The sequence below is a fragment of the Phyllostomus discolor genome, chromosome 10 (assembly GCF_004126475.2).
Source record: "Phyllostomus discolor isolate MPI-MPIP mPhyDis1 chromosome 10, mPhyDis1.pri.v3, whole genome shotgun sequence".
NCBI lineage: Eukaryota > Metazoa > Chordata > Mammalia > Chiroptera > Phyllostomidae > Phyllostomus > Phyllostomus discolor.
Genome location: NC_040912.2, coordinates 16,671,694 through 16,695,500, shown reverse-complemented (window position 1 = coordinate 16,695,500; position 23,807 = coordinate 16,671,694). Strand labels below are relative to the sequence as shown.

The window sequence follows — 23,807 nt, the reverse complement described above, 5'->3', positions numbered from 1 at the left end:
GCTAGCCAGGGGGAAAGGTGGGGTTGTCAGAACAAGCAAAACGAACCTGTGTTTTCTGTTGGCCAAACCTGTATCAGGGATCTCAGAAAATACTCACATATGACTTGGCGGTTCATATCTCAAAGTATTTATTCTGCATAGTGAACAGCGGTCTAAATAAAAGGCTGAAAAAGCAGGCTCTGAAATGAGGTCAACTTGGACTCTGATCCCACTTCCATCCATTTCTAACTGCACAGATGTGGGCATGTCAACTTACCCACTCTGAAGCTCAGTTTTACCTAGCTCTAAAATGGACATAGTAACTGCACCTATGACTCACTGTTGTGAAGACTAAGTGAAATAGTATGTGGGAAGCATTTGGCAAACAGATATGGCCTACAAAATGAGAGTTGTTATTATAAGAACTTCAGTGAGACTCTGGACCAGTTCATTCAGGCTCAGGGAAGTCAGAGAATTGCCTGTGTTAAGAACACAACCTTAGGGAAAGCAACCAGCGTTAGGACTCAGAAGGAGTTGTCCACTTCCTGTAGGCTGACCTGACATCACCAAGAGAAAGAATGTAATGGTTAGTTGTGAAAGGTCAGCCACCACTTAGGCACGCACGCAGCTGATGCCTTTTATGCCTCCATCATCAAGGGTGGGGGGACAAGGAAAGAAGATGCTGTTTTCTCTGTTCATGATTAGAAGAGATAAACAGTAACAAATTAAGCCTGTTTCATAAAATTTTCAAAGCTGATCAAAGGTAAAAGAAAAGCTGAAGGACTTCATCCTAGCAAACCAGTATTACATGAAATATTAAAGGAACTTCTTCAAAAAGGAGAAAATAAAAAATGTGAACTAGAAAATATCACAGAGAAAAAAATCTCACTGACAAAAGCAAACCCACTGTAACGGCAGTGGATCAACCAACACTAAAGCTAGTACAGAGGTTAAAAGGCAAAAAGCAAGAAGGTCATGTGTAATTACAACAGTAAATTAAGGGATACACACAAACACACAAAAGAAGTAAAATATCATGACCAAAAAAATCCATAAACATGGAAGGGGTGAATAAAAATGGTAGTGATTTTAGAATGTGTTTGAACTTAAGTGACTGTTAACTTAAAATAGCCTTCTATAAACACAGCTTCGTATATATGAAGCATGTGGAAACCACAAACCAAAAATCTACACAAGATATACAAGAAATAAAGAGAAAGGAATCTAAACTCAACATTACAGAAAGTCATCAACATATAAGAGAAGAGACTGAGAGAATAAGAACAGAGAACAACAAAAACCATGAGAAAACAATTAATAAAATGACAATAAGTACATACCTATCAATAATTACTTTAAATGTAAATGGATTAAATGGACCAGTCAAAGGGCCAATGAATAAAGAAAAAATGGTACATATAGACACTGGAATATTAGTCAGCCATAAAAAAGAACAAGACCTTACCACTTGGGACAACACGGAGGGACCTAGAGGGCACTGTCCTGGGTGAAATGAGTCATATGATGAAGGACAAACACCATATAATTACACTTATATGTGGAATTTAAAAATCAGAATAAAAAAATAAAACAGAAACAAACTCATAGATACAGAAACGAACTGATGGTTCCCAGATGGAACAGGGTTTGGAGGGCTCGGTGGAAAAGGTGAAAGAATTAAGAAGTATAGATTGGCAGTTACAAAATAGTCACAGGATGTGAAGCACAGCTTAAGGGAATACAGTCAATAGCATTGTAATAACAATGTATGGTGTCAGACTTATCGGGGTGGTCACTTCATGAGTGACATAAATATCTAACCACTGTGCTGTATACTTCATACTGATATAACTCCGAATGTCAGCTGTAATTTAAAGATTTTTCTTAAGTTTAAAGAAATATTATTGGTATCTTTTTTCTTTATTATTCATGACCTGAAGCTAAATTAACCATCAGTTAGTTTTAAGAACTTCAGCTGAGAGACTCTTATGGCTTTTGAATAAAATTAAACCTAGGACCATATAGCAGATAAAATGACTAGTACTAAGATAAGAATTACAACTGTACTATAAATAACAAAGTGTTAAAAACCACTCTCTTTCTCTCTCTTCCCCTCCTCTACCCCCCTCTCTCACTAACAACAACAAAAAGTAAAAAAGATCACTAGAAAATTTATACAGAATATACAAGGTCTGTTCAGAAGGTATCCAGCCATGTGATATGAAAAACATTTATTAAACAAGATACAAGAAATGTTGTACATAGGACAATGATGCCTCAGTCCCTGTCAAAGTAGGCACCTTGGGACCTCACACAGTTCTCCCAATTGCCATCAGCTGACCTGTCGTATTTTCCTGAATCTCATCGATGGTCTGAAATCTCTTCCCTTTCAAAGGTGATTTTAGTTTTGGGAAAAGCCAGAAGTGACAGGGCACCAAATCTGGACTGTGTGAGGGCTGAGCCACCTGGTGATTTGACGTCTCACCAAAAACTCTGCACAAGACATGATGCATGAGCAGGCGCCTCATCGTGATGAAGCTGTCAATCTCTGGCTGTGCATAGTTGCAGCCTTCTGAATCATCTAAATAGTTTCCACAGAGAAATGTTCAAGCTTAACGAAAAATTGGATGCAGATTCATTGCTCTATTCAGTCATTTTGAATGCCAACAACCACACAGTACACATGCTCATTCAACGATGTCTACCACCCCCATTGACTAGTACAGTGAAGTCATCATTGTTCACACATGCACGTTCCAGTCCATTCTCCTTGGCTGGCAGGATACATGGATGTTTTACAAACCGTTCTCGTTATATTAACAATGGCTGGATTTTTTCTGGACAGACCTCATATACTCAATTTGCATACATTCTTGTGTAGCATGTTAATCTGCCATTCCATATATTTTATCTTCTCTTTCTCTCTATGCTACATAAAAGTAATTGAAAAATATTTAAGATAGGCAAATTCTTATTAATATGACCTAGTTTAATGTCTCCTGTTCCTTTTTAACATATGGGGAAGACTTTACCAGTTTCTCTTCCTCTTCTGGCTGGGAGGTCAGATACAGATTGCATAGGCAGACACATATTTAGAGGGCAGCCCTGGAGCGTAATTATATTAAAATGCGATACAGTCCTGGCCAGGTACCTCAGTGGGTTAGAGCATTGTCCCAGTACACCAATGTTGAGGATTTGATCCCCAGTCAGGGCACATTCAAGAATCAACCAACAAATGCATAAATAGGTAGGACAACAAGGTTGCTATTTCTCTCTCTGTCTCTCTCTCTCCCTCCCTCTCTCCATAGAATCGTCATTTTTTAAAAAATGATACAAAGGACATTCACTGTCAAAAAAGAAAATTCTTTCATTTCTGTACAGATTGCCGTATTTGAAAGTCAAAAGGACTCAGAAATGAGTAGGAGAAAACACTTTTCTTATTTATCTCCCCAGATTATTACATTAAATGGGTGAAAGTAATAGCTGAAGAAAGGCCAACCAGGATAACTTCGACGTGGGCGTTTCATTCCAAACAGATTCTATTTTTTAATTCTTATTTTTTTAAATATAAAGTAATATATTTTAGAAAGAACAGGATACTTAAGTTATATAATAAACACAATGAAACACTTTTGAGAAAATTTTTATATGACATAAAATTTCCATGACTATAATACAAATTCAAGTAGTAACCTCAAAATAACTAAACTTACACTATAGAATGTGATGCCAAATTTGAAAACTCAACAGTTGATCCTAGGTTTCTTTTTAGTTTATTGGGGTGATACTGATGAACTAAACTGTATAGATTTCAAGTGTACAACTGAAAACATCATCGCCAAATTGGTTTTAGATGCAGACAGTTGAAGTATGAGTTTGCTTGAGTATTTCTTATAGAAAAAGTAAAACATAAAACATCAGAATTAGAAGAAATTAAAATGCCACAAAACAGCAAAAAGTAAACGGGTGTGGCCTCGAATTCCTTTCTTTTACGCAAAGTGGAAAGTAGGCCACAGTGGACACGGCAGCATTCCTTTCTTTATTTTGATGCCATGGTCTTTTCTTCCCTTTTCAATCCTAATTGTCGAATTGGCGATATTTTTATAACTTAGGGTTTTTTCTCAACAGAAGTTAGCTACTTTATTCCTATTATTATTATTATTTCTGGCCCCTGCTTTGGCCTCCTTATTGTTCCTTGCCCAAGCCAGACATACCTCTTTCTGCCTGGGGCATTCACTCAGTGTGTTCCCTCTTCGTGTATTTTTTTCCTCCAGAAATTCTTGTAGTTTCCTATCTAATACTTCACAGGTTTGGTCTAATGTCATCTGACTATCCTGCTTAAAAATGCAAATAACATTCCATCTCCTTTCCACATTTTTAACATTTTTTAAAAATTATAGTTGGCATACAATATTCGTTTCATGCACACACTAAGTTTTTACAGTGGGGTAAAAACAGCCATGCTGGTTTAGACATTGCACAACAATTGAGACTATTTGGCGCATTTCAGCAAACTGATTCGACATTTAAAGGTCACATGGCATAGCTTGACGTATAGTTGCAGTGAATTAACCATACTCCCTCCTTTTCCATTCTGTGTACACAAATAGCAAAATCCTTGGCTGAAAAGAAAAATTGGAGTTATTTGTACTTTATTCCCTTGCTGATCCGAAGGCTTGGGGTTTTGCATCCGTAAAGCACATGTGGCCCTTGGTCTGCGTCCTGTCATGTGAGCACAAATTAGCACATGCTGCCCAGGTGCCCAGGCTCCGGGACAGGGGGGATCCACCCCCCTATCTAGCCTGAGGCTTTCTGAAGGAAAGTTACACAGATGATAGAAGTATATGCCACCTCTTTCTGAGGAACTCCAAATTGTTTATAGCCCAAATCTCACATTCAGTCCCTCTAAGTTTTATTACCTAGGATAAATTTAGATACATGAAATTAAGGCTTTGAACATTGTAAACTTCAGACTAAAATCTTGGTGTATGGTCAATAGCAAAGCAAACTGAATTTTTCTGTTTTCCATGAAGCCATTTACCAAATGAAACCTGAAAGCCTTGAATGAAAAGGAAATGTTCTTCATTATCTTTTAATTACATTGCATGACAAGTGCACTCCACACTCGAAGGATCAGTACTGTGAAGAGTCATAGTAAAATTTTTTGAGTTTTGTGGGCTACACACTGTCTCTGTTGCCATTCTTCTTCTTTACTGTTTTATAGCATTTTAAAAATGTAAAAAGATTTTTTTATTACTAAAGCCATATGAAAACAGGCCATGGGTTGTTATTTGTCCCACTGTTCCTACTTTTCCAACTCTTGTTCTAAATTGAGACGGGAATTAAATTAAAATCCTTGTATGAATGTTTTTATATCGCCTACCACCATCCCATCTAATTACTCTCCACTGCCAGGGATGTCCCTGTTCATAATTAGTGAACTCATATACCACTAATATTGAACTTAATCATCTCCATAACCCTATGACAATCTCTGCTTTCCCCTAACTTTAACACTGCTGATAATTACATTTACCTGCTCAATGGCAGAATTCGCTGATGGTCCATTAAGTCTTTGATAACAGACACTCACTCTGCCTTGTCCTGTTCTGTGTCCTCAGCACCTAACAAACTCCTGTCTCTAAGTATTCAATCAACATTCTTTGATTGAATGATTAATTGACAGTTAATCCAGTTCTGTGAATCAGCTGAACTAAAGGAGGAATGACTGAATGCCAGATCAAAACAGCCACTGCCAGGAAGATCACTGAGCAAATGTCTAGCTAATGTGTAAGCAAATATCACAAACAATTCAGGCCAACATTATCTATAATAAAATATATTTCTATACTTTTCAATGCATATCCTGTTCTTAGGGAAACAACCTGAAGGATTACATGATGCAAAAAGTATCAGTTCTTTTTCCTCAGTTCAGATAAACAATATTTTAAGGTTGCTCCATTAATTCCAAGTTTATTGGCTAAACATCAACTAGACAATGCTGAATAGTAATGAAAGTTGTAGATTCAGTTGCAAAATCAGGAAAATCTGAGCTGCCATCTCATCTCCCTGCCTCGTTATAAGCATTGATCATTCTTAGTTTATTGAATTACTGTTGGGTGAATAAGAAGTTGGCGGGTTTCATAGTCTAGAATCAAAACATAGATTTCCAATTCATTCTCTTATGAATTTTCTGTACCTAATTAGGCTTGTGACTTTTGAAGACTTGCTCTCATATTCCAAACATAATAGTATATAATAAACATACCAGTTGAGTTCTTTGAGAACTGAGGCTTACATTTGGAACCACTGAATGGTCTATTTTGGATAAGTTTTCTTTTGGAGCAGTCTTTCCAAAGTAAAATATTTTGAAGGAATTAAGTTGGTATAATTTTACAGTGATCAGTTAACAACATTTAAAGTACTTGGTTTAAATCTTCTCTTTAATATGCATTTTTTTCTTTTTAAATAAGATTTAGAAATTAAAGCTTTACTTAAGATAAACTTGCCAGTACCCTTATTGGAAACAGGCAGCTATTTCAAATAGTTGCACAATTTGTACAATATTAGAAGATGGCCTCTTTGCAATATTTGTAATGTGATTTTCTTTGGTTATAATTAAGATAATATGCCTAAAAATGTCAGTGATTTTCCTTCTTTTAAACAGGATTTCATTTCAGGTGGATCAAGGAGTGAACGCTGTGATATTGTTTCCAATTTAATAAGCAAAGGATGTTCAATTGATTCAATAGAATACCCTTCTGTGCACGTAATGCCAAGCGAAAATGAAATTAATACCCAGGTGACACCAGGAGAAGTGTTGGTCCAGCTGCGTCCAGGTTTGGTGCTTTCCAAATAAATCTATGATGATTTTTTTTCATTTGAAATTGCCTTTAGTTCTATTTGCTCATATTTAATATTTTGTGGCAGGCAATATTGTTGTAGTGAAAATAAAAGTAGGCTCAGAATCAAGAAATCAGAATTCTAGTCTTTGCTGTGCCTACAATTAGCTAGCTGTGTGGCCTCAGACATTCTCTGCAAACCTGACCACACTGGATTATAATAATGTGTTACCAGACTTGACCACATTGTAGTGTGAGTGTGTTCCTGCTCTACGGGGAGCTCTGGAACACAGAGAACACATTTTATTCCACTCTGTCTCTCCAATGCTTAGCAAAGCGCTGGCATACAGTAAGCATTCCATAAGTATTTGTTGAATTTATTAGTGGAATAATCAATTAGTAAGGGATGTGAATTAAGCTAAGTTCCTAGAACCTTTGTGACACAAAAATTACAATTCAAAATTGTCATAATAACTTGAGCAGCTTTGTCATGGCCCCTGAGATTAATACACACTTTTCCTCCAGTAGTTATTTTGTACTTTCCCTTTCATTGCATTGTATTCCGGAGTTTGGTATATGTAGTAGGCCACTAGAAACTATTAATTTCCCTCCAGTGCTAGAGAATCCTAGTGTACAACCTCATGTGGCAAAATCAGTTCAGGTGCACAGGGATGCATCACTCAATTAAATGCATTTAGTTTTAACCAGTGTGCAGTTACCTTCAAGCCTTCATTATTTCATTCTGGGTGATCTTGTCATTAAATTCTTAAATAACTATTATTGACATACAACCTCCTTACTCCAAAGCAGAACTATTTCTTCCACACTCTTGGATTACCAGATAAACAAAGTCCATTTCTTTTTTGGCCTTAAATATATTACCAGCTTCCAATTAAAGCTGTGCCCTTCACCATACAAAACAATTGTATGGCACAATATGGACATATATGAGCAACAGCCAGAAAGGGATACATAAAAAGCGAAAGTAAGATTGTGATGCTTGCCACCTTCTTTTGCTGCCATAACCAAATGCCATACACAAGGTGGCTTAAATAAAAAATTTATTTTCTCATAGTTCTGGAAGCAAGGAAGTCTGAGACCAAGGTGCTAGGTGGTTCCGTTCCTGAAAAGGAACAGAGAGAGACTGGGAGAGAGACAGAGACAGAGAAAGAGCTCCCTGGTGTTTCTTCTGATTAAGGGCACTGATCCCATCATAAGGGCCCATCCTCATGATGTCATCTAAACCTCACCAGCTCCCAAGGCCCGATCTTCAAACACCATTGCAGGTTAGGGCTTCAACATGTAAATGGGGGAGACACAATTCTGTCCATAGTGCGTGCTATATATAATAATATTTTCAAAGGCCATAAAATATTTTCAGAAATTAGTCATATTTTAGATAAGAAAACTGAATTCCAAAAAGTAAAACTGCTGTTACATGCCAATATCTGTGAGCACTGTGCAATAAAATTTGATATCAATATAAGAGGATGAACAAATATTAAATAACAGAGAAACTAAGAAAAGCTTCTCCTAAATAAATTCTGTCTCCAAGAATAAATCACAACTGTAGTCATAGAATATTTAATAATAGCAATAATAACATTAATACATATCAAAATATATAGAATGTGACTGTAGTTGCTCTCAGGAAAATTCAAACTTTAAATGCTTTTATTATTAAAGAAGAATGAACAAAAATTAACTATCCAAATAAAAATATAGGAACAATGAAAACAAAATTACTATAAGAAAAACAAAAATGAGAAGGAATTCATAAGTTAAGAATGAAACAAAATTAATGAAATGTAAAATAGAAATAGAAAAGTAAAATGAATGCAAGTCCAAGCACTGGTTCTTTGTAAAGCCCAATCGAATAAATAAATTGCTAGCAAATCTAATTAAGAAAAGAGGACAAAAAGCAAATAGACTAGTTATACAGACTGTAACCAGAGAAATAACAGGGGAAAAAACATTATGAAAATATTAAACATAAAAATCTATAGTAAAATGTATAAATCTTGATGACATAGATAATTTTATAGAAAAATACATGATTAAAAATTGACTCAACCAGAGGAGAAACCCTAGCAAATCGAAAAAGTTAAGATATAAGAAGTTAAGAACACATGAAGCTTGTATGTTATTTATACCTAATTAATGACTACATCCTTTAAAAATGTCTGTTTAAAAAATATTTAAAGATTTGAAATTATTTATACAAGGTACATTTTTATGAGTTTGTTACATTTAAATGAATTTAGCTTGTTCCTTTTTGTAGATAGGATGTAGCTGAATCCTCCCAAGACTATAAATCAACAGTTAAAAAGTTGGAAAACTTTCAGTGCTGTTTGCACAGTGACAGTACTGATAATGCCAGCAATGGCAGCGATGGCAATGAGGCGGGGGAAAATGGATAGACTCGAGACATAATGGGAAGGTAGCACCCTCAGGGGCTGGTGATTGGTGATGAGCATTGGCGTACCTGGGCTCTGGCTCAAGCAGCTAGGTGAGATGGGGAAGGCTGCCCTCTGTGGAGCAGGTGGCCATGAGCTCAGATTGAGACTGCTGAGGTCAAGGTAGTGACTCATGTGTGTGAGGCTGGAGTTCAGGGCAGAGAGAGACACAGGCTGGAGACAGAGACACGGGAGATGTCAACAAGAGATGGTAAGCGAAGGCAGTGTGGGTGAGATCATGGGTAGGAGATGAGTGAAAAGGGAAATGCTTTAATGTCTATGTCAACCATTATGGGACTTGGTTTTACTCCATTTCCCACCACTATTTGAATTTATATATGCAAATTACTATGAATGTCTAATGGGCGTAGGTCATCTTTCCAACATAGCTATGACATAACTTTGTAGATTATTTTATAACCTACACATACAGCAAATAGTCATTAAATTAGGTTTATTTAGTTCATTTAAATAATATACTGTGACATCAAAGACATGCCAGCTTTTGGGCATAATATAAAAAGCTTGTTGTACTAACTCCAGACATAGAGGGACATTACCCCTCACAATGTACAATCAAAGTCTTTTCCACTATGGTGCATATAAGGCTTGAGGGTTTGATAAAATGCACACCTAAGTGCAAAATTTTTTTATCCCTAATTGACATTTACTTGATTTAGTCATAAATAATCACTTTACTCTTTTCTGATAAAAGTTCATGACTTTCAATGTAGCATCTATTAAGATTTTTTAAATTTCCATGGATATTTTTATTCCTTCATATATTGACTAAATTTTTTAAAGGATGTTAGTAAATGTATACAATAATAAATATTTAAAATGAGATTTTAAAATGACATTTTCTTTTATGTTTCAATTCTTAAACTATACATTTTTATTATTTTACCTATCAAACTTATGGAGCAATAATAACAGAAATAAGTCACTGATCCTAGTTGATGTGCCCTAAAAACTGAAATTAAACCTTTAGGAAGATAGGAGACAGAGGAGAATTCTCTAATTCTGCTTCAGAGTAACACAATGTATATGATGAGGATTAATATAATCTATACTTCACTAATTCAAAAAATATTTCAAATTTGATTCATTTTAATGTTGAAAAGAAAAAATTCTCTCATTTAGTGTGGCTTAATTTAAAATAAAAGATTTTTCAGGTATTCTTTTTAAATTAAGTTTTTTTTTTCACAAAACATAGAAATTAGCATTTCCCCCCACCCCTACACATGTACCCCATTTCCCCCACAACAAAACTTCAGAATTGTGTTGGGGTCTGCGCCTGGCTATTCAAACCAGTCTCATTCTTGGGCAGTCTCCTTCCCCTGCCCAAGTATAATTCATAGTAATTGCCTGCTCTTTCTTCCTGCTACACTGTTACACGTTCTGTTATGGTTTCTCAATTTCATCTAATGCAGAACATTTTAAAATTATCTTTACTTAATGTGCAGTCCTATTTGTGGCAGCCAGGACTTCAGAGTGTTCACACCATTAGCTGAGTGTTTCAAAATCTCTCTAACAACTTTTAATTAATTCTTTGGACTATTCAAACCAATACTGGCAGTAGCTCTAAGTAGGTCTCAACTTTTCTCCAAGCCCTCTTTCTTATTCTGTGTGATAGACTCACTTCTTCCCTTTGAAGCTGATTGAAGGAAAGGAGGGTCTGAGCCTTTAGAATCTCAAAAGGTATGAGGATGAAGCTTTCCTGGACATAATAATGTACCTGGTAGCACGAGCATTTGGGGGCTAGATGATACTCTTTTCCTCTTAAAGAAAGACACTATTTAAGTTTCCCCTAACCCATGAGAAAGAAATCATGGATATTAGCTTCTTTCTGTCAGAAATATGTGGCCTTTTGAAAGGCTATTTAAAAATGTGCTTCAAATATTGTCCAGTTAAACATTTCTGAGTGGCTATGCATATACCAAACCCAGAGGCTTCAGAGATGAATAAACAGTTCTTACCCTAATGTTGCTTAGACTCTAGTAACAGTAACGGTAATAATTACTAACACTGAGTGAGACCAGGATTTGCTTGCTAGTCTATGAGCAGCTGGTGTGTGTTGCGGGCCCTTGTGTGGCTGGCATTTGGTTGGAGCTCCCTGAATAGCTTAGGCCACGGACTCTGCCTGTTGGCCGAGATAACTAACAATATAACAACCTGCAAAATATGTGTAACTGGTTTATTATGCTATGACTGTATAAAAACAAACAGCCATTCATCTTTAGATAGAGCCACGATAAACTGCAATGATCCACCGAGATGAAAATACCGTGCGGCCAGTGCCTAAGGCCTTCGGCCATATGTCCAAGTCAATGATTAAAAACATCCACACAATTTGTTAAAAAAAAAAAAAACAACTCTCAGTACTGACCCACACATTCAAGTTCAAGCTCCTCCTCATGAACCACTCTCCCCAGTCACACTCCACTTCTGTTTCTCACTGATCCAGCCCTGTCGGCCAGATTCTGTCATTCTCCTGAATTGAAATTCTCTGCTCAAACTGCAGGACACTTCCAGACGGGCAGGCTTTTTCACCAGGTCCCCGAAAAGCAGAGCCTCTGTGCAGGCAGCCCACCTCCTCCACGGGAGGAATGGGAGGGTTGGCTGGGCCGGGCAACACACGCCCAGTTTCTCCTCCCAAACTCTTGGGCCAGAAAGTTTGGAGTGCTACAGTAAAAGGGGTTCCCTGCACTTATTGGCAATGAGTCAATAGCCCCTTTCTCCCATAATTATTATGTATCAGGAAAAAAAAACCTACTGTTTCGAATTCATTCCTTCATCTGGCTGAAAAACATCTGATTTGTGAAATAATTTAAGAGAAAATATTGCTACTTTTAAGCACATTAAGACTGAAAATATGGTTTACTAGATTAGAGGATCCCTTTAATAGATAGGTCAGACTACCAAAAATGTATACGGTATACAAATTGGTATTCGTTAAAATTTTTTCCACTCAAAATATCCTCTATGGACCAATGATGACTTACAAAACATTTGTTTCATTGTTAACAAAAGTAAAATTCACCAAGTATTTAAACTGGTAACTTTTCACCATCTCCTTCAGAAATTTAAATACGGAGCTGCCAGGTGTGCAGAGCTGTCCTTGGGCAGTGCCCACGATTCTCCTTGTGGTGACCCTCTTCTCAGCTACTTGCCTTCCACTGTGATGCCTCCTGAACACGTGGTTACCGGGAACCCAGTGTGCACTGGACAGTGCTGTCCCCCACACTGCCCAGGTCCTCAGTGGGGCGCTGCCGGGCGCTCTTCTCTAGACCACTGTCTCCTTCCTTCTAACAACTAACTGCTGAGAAGAATCTTATCATGTAATTCTTGATGAGGTGCTAATTATTGTGAATAGCTTAATGTACTTCTTAAAGAAGTAAGGGAGTTTTCACAGCTCCTATGTAAATACGCCTTAACCCAAAAGCATGAATTTATACCTGCGGCCAATAAGAAGCCATTTTTCTTAAGATAGCTTTCTGGTTTTCTTCAAACCTGAAAGCCAGCTTCAAACAAACACAGCCGCCTACTCTCTGCTGAGACGGAATGCTGCTCACTGTCTCCTGCTGTGCTTTTCTCCATACTAGAAATACACGTGCACATGGTAATAAATACATTCCCTAGTACACTGACACTGAGCTGGTCCATTTGCTGTTATTTCTATCTGCCCTATAGAGTTGTGAGAAATGCATTGTAGAAGTTGGAGACTCATAATTTGGATGGTTTTCAAATTGCCTTAAAATTATTCCAGAGTATTCCAAATTTCACTTACTATACACGACGAATCTGTGATCATTGTTCAATATCCAAACTACAAATGATTCATTGACAGCTAATCCTGAGATATTTAAAATAAATACATGATATCTGTCTTTCTTTGAACTAGGAGCTGAAGCTCATTTTATGCTGAAAATTCATCCCCTGAAGAAATATCCTGTGGATCTTTATTACCTGGTTGACGTCTCAGCATCAATGCACAATAATATTGAAAAACTAAATTCCGTTGGAAACGATTTATCTAGGAAAATGGCATTTTTCTCCCGTGACTTCCGTCTTGGGTTTGGCTCGTACGTTGACAAAACAGTCTCACCGTACATCAGCATCCACCCGGAAAGGATCCATAATCAATGCAGGTACCGTGTGCTAGAGGTGCATTTCCTACCGCTAAGTGAAATTTTTTTTCTTATAAAATCTCACTTTGTTTTTATGTAAAGGAATTACTAAATTTTATATTTTTGCTTCATTAAATGAGAAGTGAAAATATTTGGAGGGGAAGTATGTTCTTATCTGAAAACTTCTGAGGTTACCTGGAGCTTGGGCTTTTTATTTTATATATTTTCAAATACCATTCACTTTTTGTCCCCCCAAAACACAAATAATATGAGTACTTTGGGACAAGCTTCCTGATAATTAGGGTCCCATGTATATAAATACCTCTTCAAAAATTTTGTGTTTCTCCTTTCTGATGGTTTCAAATTTGTTGAATAAGGTTTGTCAAAGAAGATTTGTCAAATTTATAGTACGCACAATGGCAGTACTGCATCTTCCCATTACTGTGTTGTGGCTGTTTATAATTTCGTTGCTTAAGATGTGACTTCACAGAAAGCTCAGCTAGCACTTGGAGGGCAGGCCAAAAGATGAGAATCTGCTTGCCAGATCAGAAGAGCCCTCTTTCTTATCATTTCAGTGGTCTAATTTTAAATAGTACACGCCCCAGTATGAAACCAAAACTGACTTTAAAAATACAACTTTCTCGTGCAATATTCTAATTAGCCTGTTGAATTTTCAGAGAGAAATACAAATGCTTAGCTCTTCTTTAATAAAACTGTTTATTTTAACATCTCCATTCCTACTTCCACAAATCGCCCAAACCACTTTACAGCACACACTCTAATTTCCCACAAGAACTCTGCTGCAGCGGGGCGGGGCTGAAGCATCCGCCTCCTCCCGTGAGGATGCGCCTGAGGAATGCCTCTCACTTTGCGGAACATCATGGAATTCTCCGAGCCATTTTAATGAGCTTTGACAGTTCACCAGTAATTGCATACCAAGCATCACTTTTAAAATAGCACAATATTTTAAAATAATCTAACAATAGCATATATACAATTTTACCTAAATTCCTAAAAATACATTTCCCAAGATGTGCTTTTCAGCTGCTTCATGGTCAAAGGTGATAGGAAACCACTGCAAATTCTTATCCCTTCTTGACAATTAATATATTAGCGAAATATAATCCCTTTGGTGCCCTGTATTATATAAGAAACATGTTTAATCTTCTTTGTTTCTGAACACCAAACTGCTATGTTCCTCTTTCCTAATTACCAAGAAATATTCACTAATATTGAACTTTTCTCTGACTTTATAAAGTACAGACTTTCTCTAATATAATTTCCTTGGTAAAAAAAAATACGCCAAAACCCAAAAGCTGTACTACCTTCTCACACCAACCACATGATTTTACTGTGAGCAGTATGTTGGCTCTCTGAAGGGAGCACAGCAAAGCAGAACCTGCATTTCTTCTTTCCCCACACAGTGACTACAACTTAGACTGCATGCCTCCCCACGGGTACATCCACGTGCTGTCCTTGACGGAGAACGTCACTGAGTTTGAAAAAGCAGTTCATAGACAGAAGATCTCTGGAAATATAGACACACCTGAAGGAGGTTTTGATGCGATGCTCCAGGCTGCTGTGTGTGAGGTAAGAAGTTTCATACCATTGAGTGCTCAAAAGGAAAACTCCCAAGAATTCGGGATTCCTGTTTTATTTTTGATTTATGGGTTGAAAATGGCATAGAAGAATAATTTCTAACTCTTACTCGTCACCAGTGTTACTCATTTTGGTATGTGTTCAGGACAGAGAGGCTAAATTTGGGGCAGGCTATAAATAGGAAAAGATAAAAGGGAATGAGTAGCGTATGCACTTGGAAATGCTTTCCAAAAGGCTGCTGTTTTACTCACCACCATCCAAGGAAGAACCAGAAAGTGCCTGCTGTCCTCATCACGTGACGTGGGTGCTCTGCACTTCTTAACCATGACTTGCTCTTCCTCTGGGGGAACATCGGACAGCTCCAGCCCAGGGCTTGTGTGGTCAAATGACTGTGGTAAAATAGAGAATATACAAATAAAAGTCAATTCTGTTTATGAAACAGCATTGCATTTATGCACATCATTCTAGCCTGACTTAATGTTTGTGCACTTGGATTTAATGTTTACTTAAGATAAAGACCACAATACAGATCTATGTTATTGTACAAGGTCTAATTACATGTTTATCTTCAAGAGTCATATTGGATGGAGAAAAGAAGCTAAAAGATTGCTGCTGGTGATGACAGATCAGACATCTCATCTTGCTCTCGACAGCAAATTGGCAGGCATAGTGGTGCCGAATGACGGAAACTGCCACCTGAAGAACAATGTCTACGTCAGGTCAACAAGCATGGTAATTAACGCAGCTGCTGCCGCTTAGTCGTTATGACTCCTGGCTGAAGTATAAGTTTAAGTGGGCAATTTAAGCTATTCTTGTACCAAGAAATTACCTCAATGAGCATCATACGTAGTCAGGACAAGCCATGAGAGGGTTCTGGGACAATGAAATCTATAAATGCTGGTCAATAAAATATAAAGCTGAGATATTTTGACAATATCTAACAGCTGACTTTCTGATATGCTACAAAGCACTTTATAATTTATGAAAGCAAAAATGACAGAAGGCCTTACTTTTTGTGCAACTGAAGGACCATATAAGGGAAATGTGTGTGTGTGTGTGTATAAAATAAATGTATATATAAATGTGTATATATTATATATAATGTATATATACGCACATATAATATATGCATTATACAATGTATACCTATATTATATATGCACATTTAATATATATTTGGTTTAATATTATATATATGTTTGGCTTAATATATATATGTTTGCCCTAATATAAATAAACTCGTTTGGCAGGGTTGGTACCTAAAAACATATTAAGGATTGGTAAGAAAACTGTATTTGAAGCCCTGGCTGGCATAGCTCAGTGGATTGAGCACAGGCTGCAAACCAAAGCATCGCAGGTTCGATTCCCAGTCAGGGCACATGCCTGGGTTGCAGGTCACGGCCCCCAGCAACCACACATTGATGTTTCTCTCTCTCTCTCTCTCTCTCTCTCTCTCTCTCTTTCTCCCTCCCTTCCCTCTCTAAAAATAAGTAAATAAAAAATCTTAAAAAAAAAGAAAGAAAAGTGTATTTGGCCTGAGGAAACTTCACAGTGTACAGACAGAATCCAAGTAGAGACAAGGGAAAAAAAAGGCCAGCTTTCAGTGTTCTGTGCCTCAATTCTTCCCTGTGAAGCTTATCTGTGTTCAGGGGTTCTTTAATTTTTTTTAAATCAGCAAATACCTGGATTGCTGCCTCAGGACATTTCAGCTCTGAGTCATATGTTTACATGCACTCTTCTAGTACCATATATTTCCCAGAATCATCTGCTCTACATGTGGGAAATTGACCACATGAAGCATCACTTATTTCTGACATTGACAGATATTTTCACATTCACCCAAATGTTGGAACAGAAACTTCCGCACTTTCCCAGATCTTTGTACCCTAGTGTCTCGGGATTTTTTTCCCTGGCTCCCCTAGTCCAAAACAAAAACAAAACAAAACAAAAACACAAATCTGACAATTCTGTTTATTAAGTAGTCAGGTCCAAATAACTTAACTATTTATGTCCTAAGAGTTAGCAGCCAGTTAAAAAATAGTATACATCATGAATCACATATACATATATTTGTGTCACTCTTCGTGAGTTATTTATGGGAACTTCCAAGCCTCGGAATCAGATTGGACATCACCACCCTCATTTCCTGTTTCACACTGACTTTCATCCTGCCCAGCTTTGTAAAGGCTCCATGTCCTCCGAAGGAACGGAGCCAAGCGTGGTCTTAAAACTGTGAACAACTTCCAGGCACCTGAGGGAAGCCAAGGACCTCTATGTTTCCCTTGAAATTTTGAGACATTGTGAGGCACCCTGGTGAGTGGGCTGCAGTGTTCCAAGGAACCTCATGCCCAGATTGGGAACTGCAATATTAAAAGCATATAAATTATGCTGAACTGTGTGTTGTTCCCAGGAGTGAAATTTAAATTGATTAAATTTGGTTCATCTGAACACTGTGCCAGGCATATTGGAAGTCGAGAGGAGCAACTGCACTCTCACATAAAACAGGTTCAATCCTCGGTTAGTTTAGTCTCTTGAAGGCAGCCTCATGTTGTAAAGGTTTTAAAAGTTAACTGGAGTTTGAATTTAAAAATTTAGGATTGGGAGTTATCCCCCCTGTGTCTTTTCCCTTTGTTAATTCTCTTTTACTTGGCCACATTTCACTTTGGTAGATCCATCCACTTCAGTTTAGTCATTTCCTATCTTTCCTTCCTTCTAGTTAACCTCTTTTAATTTTCAGTAGAGTTTGAATTTACTTACTAGGGAGTGGAGGAGGAGACAAGAGGAATTATTTTGTTGTGAGACAAAAAGAAGCTTTCATTAAGGAAAAATGATAATCACGTTATTCTCAAATTGCATTGCATTATTCTTCTAAAGTTTGGCCAAGTCCCTGAAGTCATCTCTCCATAATTGTATTTTAGAGGGTGCTGTTGCTCAGCTAGAAAGGATGCCTTAAGGCAAAGAAATGCTCTCATAATTTTCAACATAGGCCACACCATGTAAACTTAGGGAAATAAATTCTAATCTTGTGGAACTTTACAAAGTATTGGGACAGGCTCCTATGAGACCAGGAATTTGTATATTCTACCATGAACTTCATTTGCATCCTTCGACATTGGTCCACCTACTTAAAAGGAGGCACATTCCATGTGTCATTGATATGTATTGAGTAAAAAAAACAAACAAAACAAAAACGAGTAGTTTATTTGTTAATATCTTAGAAAATACTTTTATCTCATTTTAGATTTGTGTTTAGGGATCCTCTTCCTAAGAATTCTCATTCCTTTCATTTCTAGGACACTGCCCTAAAATAAAAGTTGAAGCATTTTGATTCACCTTGACTATGCATTTATATACACACAACATGCTATTGCTTTAGATGCAAAGCTACCCTGAACCTGACTCAACACATATTTACTGTTCATTTTAAAATGACCTCCATCCTCTCCTATTTGGCCATTACAGAGAAATTGTAAAAGGTGTAAGACAAGCAATCAAACACTCTGCTTCCTGAATTTATCTCAGCCAGCCATACCCATAATGTCAAATGCCATCTGAGTTTCTTGGTCCAAGATTCTGGTTGTTTTATTTATAGAAGGAAATAACTAATAAAAGACTTCTTTATATGTCTCAATTACCTGGGCCAGAGCTCTGCTGCGTGTACACATAACTATTGCAATGTGACCTGCAAACTAAAAACAACTACCTTGTTTTGAATATTTGCTAATCAAAACCACTGCAGCAAACACTGCATACAGAATCCAACTTATCTTACAACAACTATTTAGGGCAGTCATAATTATTTTTTATAAACACAAAACTAATGGTAGAAGAATTGAACTGACTAAGGGGAGACAGATAAAAAGTTAAAAAAGTAACAAAGCTGGGCTCAGTCCAACTCAATCTTGTAATATTAAAATCTGTATTCTTAACCACTTTGCCACAGTGTTTCAGGGCAAAAGTAGAAGAAATAGTACAATTTTTGCTCTTTCTGGTTGCAGTCTTGCTTATAGAAGAAATAAAGCACATAATTTGGCTTACATAAATTACAAAAAAGATATAATTTAAAGGACTTTATAGTTACACATTATTACAGTATTTTATATGGCAAATGATGATGATACTCTTAAATAAATTACATTTTCCACAGCTTTTTCTCCCAAGTGCTAGAATGAAAAACTAGAGTGGTAATGTAATTTTATAATTTATCCAATAATAAGGGCAGTTTAAGATATGGTATTCTTTTGAAAATGGTAGATATTAGTATAAAAACAGTTAGTGGTGTAGAAGATAGGTTATTAATACTAAGGGTCTGGCATTTCTCCCTGTCTTCCCACCCCCCACCTCCAGGGTAAAGCCCAGCCTCACACAGAGTCCTCACCATCATTCACCCTACCCTTGGCAGAGGCCAAGAACAACACCAGGGTCTCCAGTCACAACAGAAGGGGGCTAAGGAACGAGCATTTGGAAGAGGCGCACAGGTCACACGATGAACGATTGTTAGTGGGGTTTTTTAAATGTTGCTATGACTCTCAGTCCTGGATGGAGAGGTGCACCCAGGCAAGATCGCACCATCGTTTTTCTCCATTGTATTTAGTTGCTTGGGTTTGGGGTTTCTTTCTCTACTTCCTCTTCTTTTTCTCTGTGCCTCATCATATTCTAGTCAGTGTTTCTCCATCCCTCCTGTCATATAAAGTTTATTTTGTTCCTTCTCATTTGGACAGAGTAGCTGCTGAACTGATCACCGTCTTAGGGGACTCAAGCTGAATTGCAGAAGGCATGTTAGGCATTACTCAAGAGTTTTGCTTCCTTATGGGTAAAAAATGTCAATGCCTCTGACTTTCCATGCAACTTTGTTTAACATGCTCTTGGTTTGTAGTAAGTCATTTAGGAAGCTTCCTCTTTACCATGTACCTCAACTACTTGGAATTATATTAGATTTTTCCAGGACTGCAAATGAGAAAGAAAGCTTGAGAAGCTATTTTGCTAATTTAATCCATAACTTTGCTACCTGAGGGGGGAGGGGACCTTTCATGAAGTTATTATATCTATCTCTGTTTTATTCTTTACTGATTGGGCTATTTCTGATATTTTGCTATATCTGCTGATATCAGACAGCATTCTGTGTAAAGATACAATTTTAATCTTTTAGTAAAAAGACAATTATTTTGCTCTGTGACTAAGAAATAGCCTCTTCAACTTCAGAAAATGTTAAATGTCTCTTTTTTTTTCTGCATCTGGGCTTCTTTGTTCCAGACACATTTTTATTTTACCAATAAAATTACTAATTCACTGAGCAGTTATTTTGAGCTGGGCACCATGCTAATCATATTGCTTATATTATCTTCTTCAGGCTTCACCACAACCTTTTATAGTTGAGGAAACTGAAACTTAGAGGCATCAGGTAATTTTATGCAAGGTCACGGAGCTACTGCAAATATCTGAGTTGAGACCTACACCTCAGCTCCCTAACACCAGAATCCACTGATGTGCTCCAACCGGACGCTGTGCTGGCTGCCTCCATTTATTGTCATTGACCCTGAGCTAGGTCACCTGCCAGACTCTCAACATACCTCAGCTCATTAGATCTCCATATCAGCTTGGCCTGTTAGGCATCATCATACCCATCCACGATAAATAAAGTGGGGGGGGGGGGGGTAAATATCTTCCCCAGGGTACCTGATTTGCAGACTTCTAGCTTGCTCCGTACGCCTCAGTCTTAATACCAAGTCAGTACGGCCACCGGTCAGGAAACCTGTGAATGCAGGTGGTCACACTGAAAGGAGCTGTAGTGCAAGTCATTTTAAAAAATATTTTAAGCACTTTCAACTCTGAAGACTCTCCCTAAATGTTTTAAACACTTAAAAAAGATGCACTTCCTAAGCCCAAATTCATACAGTGTTCCTAATTTCTCATAATACTGAATCCTATAGCTCGTAAAAAAGAAAATCTGGAACAACCCAGATCTGCTACCTGCTGTCATAGACTAGGGCTTATCAGCACAAAATAGTTATTTAAAGTCAAGTAGAGAAGCCACCTAAATCAAAACAATCATTTTAAGGGGAAAAAGAGGGATGTATTACTAGATATTTGGTCTCAGAATAATATTAACAGTAATTCTAATTTGGCCAAACTAAAGCATATAATAAAAATTTTAACCTTATTTCCTGATTTTTACTTATTTTTCTCTGCTTAACATTGCATTAAAAATATAACTTTTAAAATTAATTAAAGAGATAAGATCAGTTTACAGTGTTGGCAGTTTTGGGCTTTAGGAACATGCAAAATCAGGAAAATAAAGGAAATGTCACCCAGGCAGAACATACCTAAAAATGTTTAAGCCCATATGTACATGTTTTTTAAAACACTGTTATGACTTTTAAAACCAACACAATGCCTGGTATCAGCTGCTCTGTGAATGATCTGTTTTAAATGGTAAATGCCATGTGAACAATACTGACCTCAGTAACTTCAGGTGAGACCTAATTTGAATGCTTTTCATGGTAGCAGCAAAAGAGCCAGGAAATGATTTTTGAAAACAATATTTAGTTTCTTTTTTTTTTTTTAATTCGAAGCAAAAGTCGCACCCAGAATCGCCTGGGCCAGGCTTAGACTAGCACTGCTTGTATTGATACAATGGCCCTGCTGCTGAGAACAAATAATGGCTTGCTAAATAAAGTGACACAATGAAAACAAAATTTGATGAAAATATTTACAAAATGGAATGTTCCAATTAAATGATATGTTTTAGTTCACATGTAAACACAGAACTTTTTTTAATTTAAAGGTTATTTTTTTTAGATTTTATTTATTTATTTTTAGAGAGGGAAGGGAGGGAGAAAGAGAGAGAGAGAAACATCAATGTGCGGTCGCTGGAGGCGGTGACCTGCAACCCAGGCATGTACCCTGACTGGGAATCGAACCTGCGATGCTTTGGTTTGCAGCCCGCACTCAATCCACTGAGCTACGCCAGCCAGGGCTAGCACAGAACTTTTTCTGACCACTCCCACTGATTGAAAAGCTTGCAGAAATGATCAGTCCATGCCCCTCAGTCCCTTCGGTAACTAGGATATCATGGTTACCACTGATACCGTGTTGGGCAGAAGGCACACGCTCAAACACTTCAGAGGCCAGGTGCTAAGGGTAAATACCTAAGTCGGGCAAGTCAAATAAAGCATATGCAAGAGCCCAACCTCTAGCCTTTAGTAATGGCCTCCAAGTGCATTAGATTAAGTCTGTTGTTGAAAGCTGTCTTTTATTAGGCAGGCCTATGGTGCTTGTCCCTTACATTCACGTAATACCACCCAACAGCCCAGTGAGGTGTAGATGCTGCTATCACCTCCCTTTCATACGTGAGAAAATAGAAACACTAAAGGGAGCAGGAACTTGCGTGTGGTCGGTCACACAGCCCTGCGGAGTATTGCCCATGGTAAATGCCAAGCAGTGTGACATCAGCACATGAGCTCCTGCTCACCACTAATCTAAGCTTAGTGATTACAGACTGGTAAGTAAAGCCTTTACACATGCTAACGCATTTACTCCCCACCAGCACCCTGAGAGGTCAATACTAGTATTTGCACCTATTTTGTACATATGGAAACTGGATCACAGAGGGATTGAGACAGCTGGCCAGTGTTACATAGCTAGTAATTGCAGAGCCAGGAGTTGAGGTCCCAAGTGGTGTGTGTTTGGAGCCCCTGCTCTTCCTATGGTTCTCAGCTGGAGCGATTTTGCCCCCCAGAGGACATTTCAGTGTCCAGAGTCATTCTGGCTGTTTCAACGGGCAGAAGGGGGAGAAACTGAAATCTAGTATACGGAGGCTAGGGATGTTGCTAAATATCCCACTACACTGGACAGCCTCCCCCCGCCCCACCACAGCACAGCATACCTGACTCTCAAATGTCTATAGGGTTACTGATAAGAAACCCTGATCCAAGAGATTACTGCTGTGTAGTCATGTACATAGAACATAAGCTGAAAACACATAAAGCCTTCAACTCTAAATAAATCTGTTATAAGATTGCTTTCATGCTATTTGTCTCTTTCCTCTAAAAAGTGACCTGTAAAAAAATAATCCAGATAACTGAATACTTTAATGAATACACTGGGATTTTTTTGCATATTATGGTATTCAGTACTACAAAGTCTATATTATTTTACAAAATACTTTTATGAGCCTTACTTTTTTTATCCTTACTTTTATGAGGTCTTAACATCCTAAACATTTCTTTTTCGCCATTACATATGCACATTATTAAAATTCTCCCATACATTTCTACACAGTTATCTCTTTAACCAAAATTGCTGTCAGTGAATCTTTAACTCCTCTTCCCTTTGGACATTTTTAAGTTATTTCCCACAAGTCACAGCGAAGGTGTTAGTGAAGAAGAAAAATGTGAAAGGAATCCTTTGCCCTTAATTACACAGCAGCTGTCTTGGCGCTTTGCTTCCCCTTCTTCCTGGAATGCCTGTTATCTCTATTAATTATCTTCAGAGTTTAGAGAAACAATATGTAGTGGGTTAGACAAAGGGGGAGTCAGGGATGAGGAGCAGTGACGTCACGAGAACAGCTGGCTGAGAGGGAGTGTTCCTGCTAGGGAGATACAAGACATAAAAGATAAAATGCTTAAAGGATAATGTGCTTCAGGGGAGGAAGGGGAAGGGGTTTCAACAATGGTCATTAATCCACAGCTCTCCTGTCAACGTGGTTTATTTAAACATCTGTTAAACATTTGTAATTTTAAGAAATCTGCGTCAAGGTACTTGGAATTTTCTCTAAAACAGATGTCTTTCTATGGTTCAAA

General features: G+C 37.5%; 1 protein-coding gene across 3 annotated transcripts in view; it reads left to right on the top strand.

The window, feature by feature from the left end:
* Nucleotides 1-23,807, top strand: part of ITGB8 (integrin subunit beta 8) — a 79,263-nt gene that overhangs the window by 30,273 nt on the left and 25,183 nt on the right. Inside the window, exons 3-6 of one of the 3 annotated variants that reach the window (XM_036010528.1) lie at nucleotides 6,660-6,818; nucleotides 13,182-13,428; nucleotides 14,832-14,997; nucleotides 15,580-15,738. In XM_036010528.1, the coding sequence (XP_035866421.1) occupies nucleotides 6,660-6,818; nucleotides 13,182-13,428; nucleotides 14,832-14,997; nucleotides 15,580-15,738 (731 nt within the window). Of the gene's footprint in view, nucleotides 1-6,646; nucleotides 6,819-13,181; nucleotides 13,429-14,831; nucleotides 14,998-15,579; nucleotides 15,739-23,807 lie in introns of all 3 variants that reach the window. The other 2 variants (XM_028525424.2, XM_036010529.1) reach the window with 2 other exon arrangements.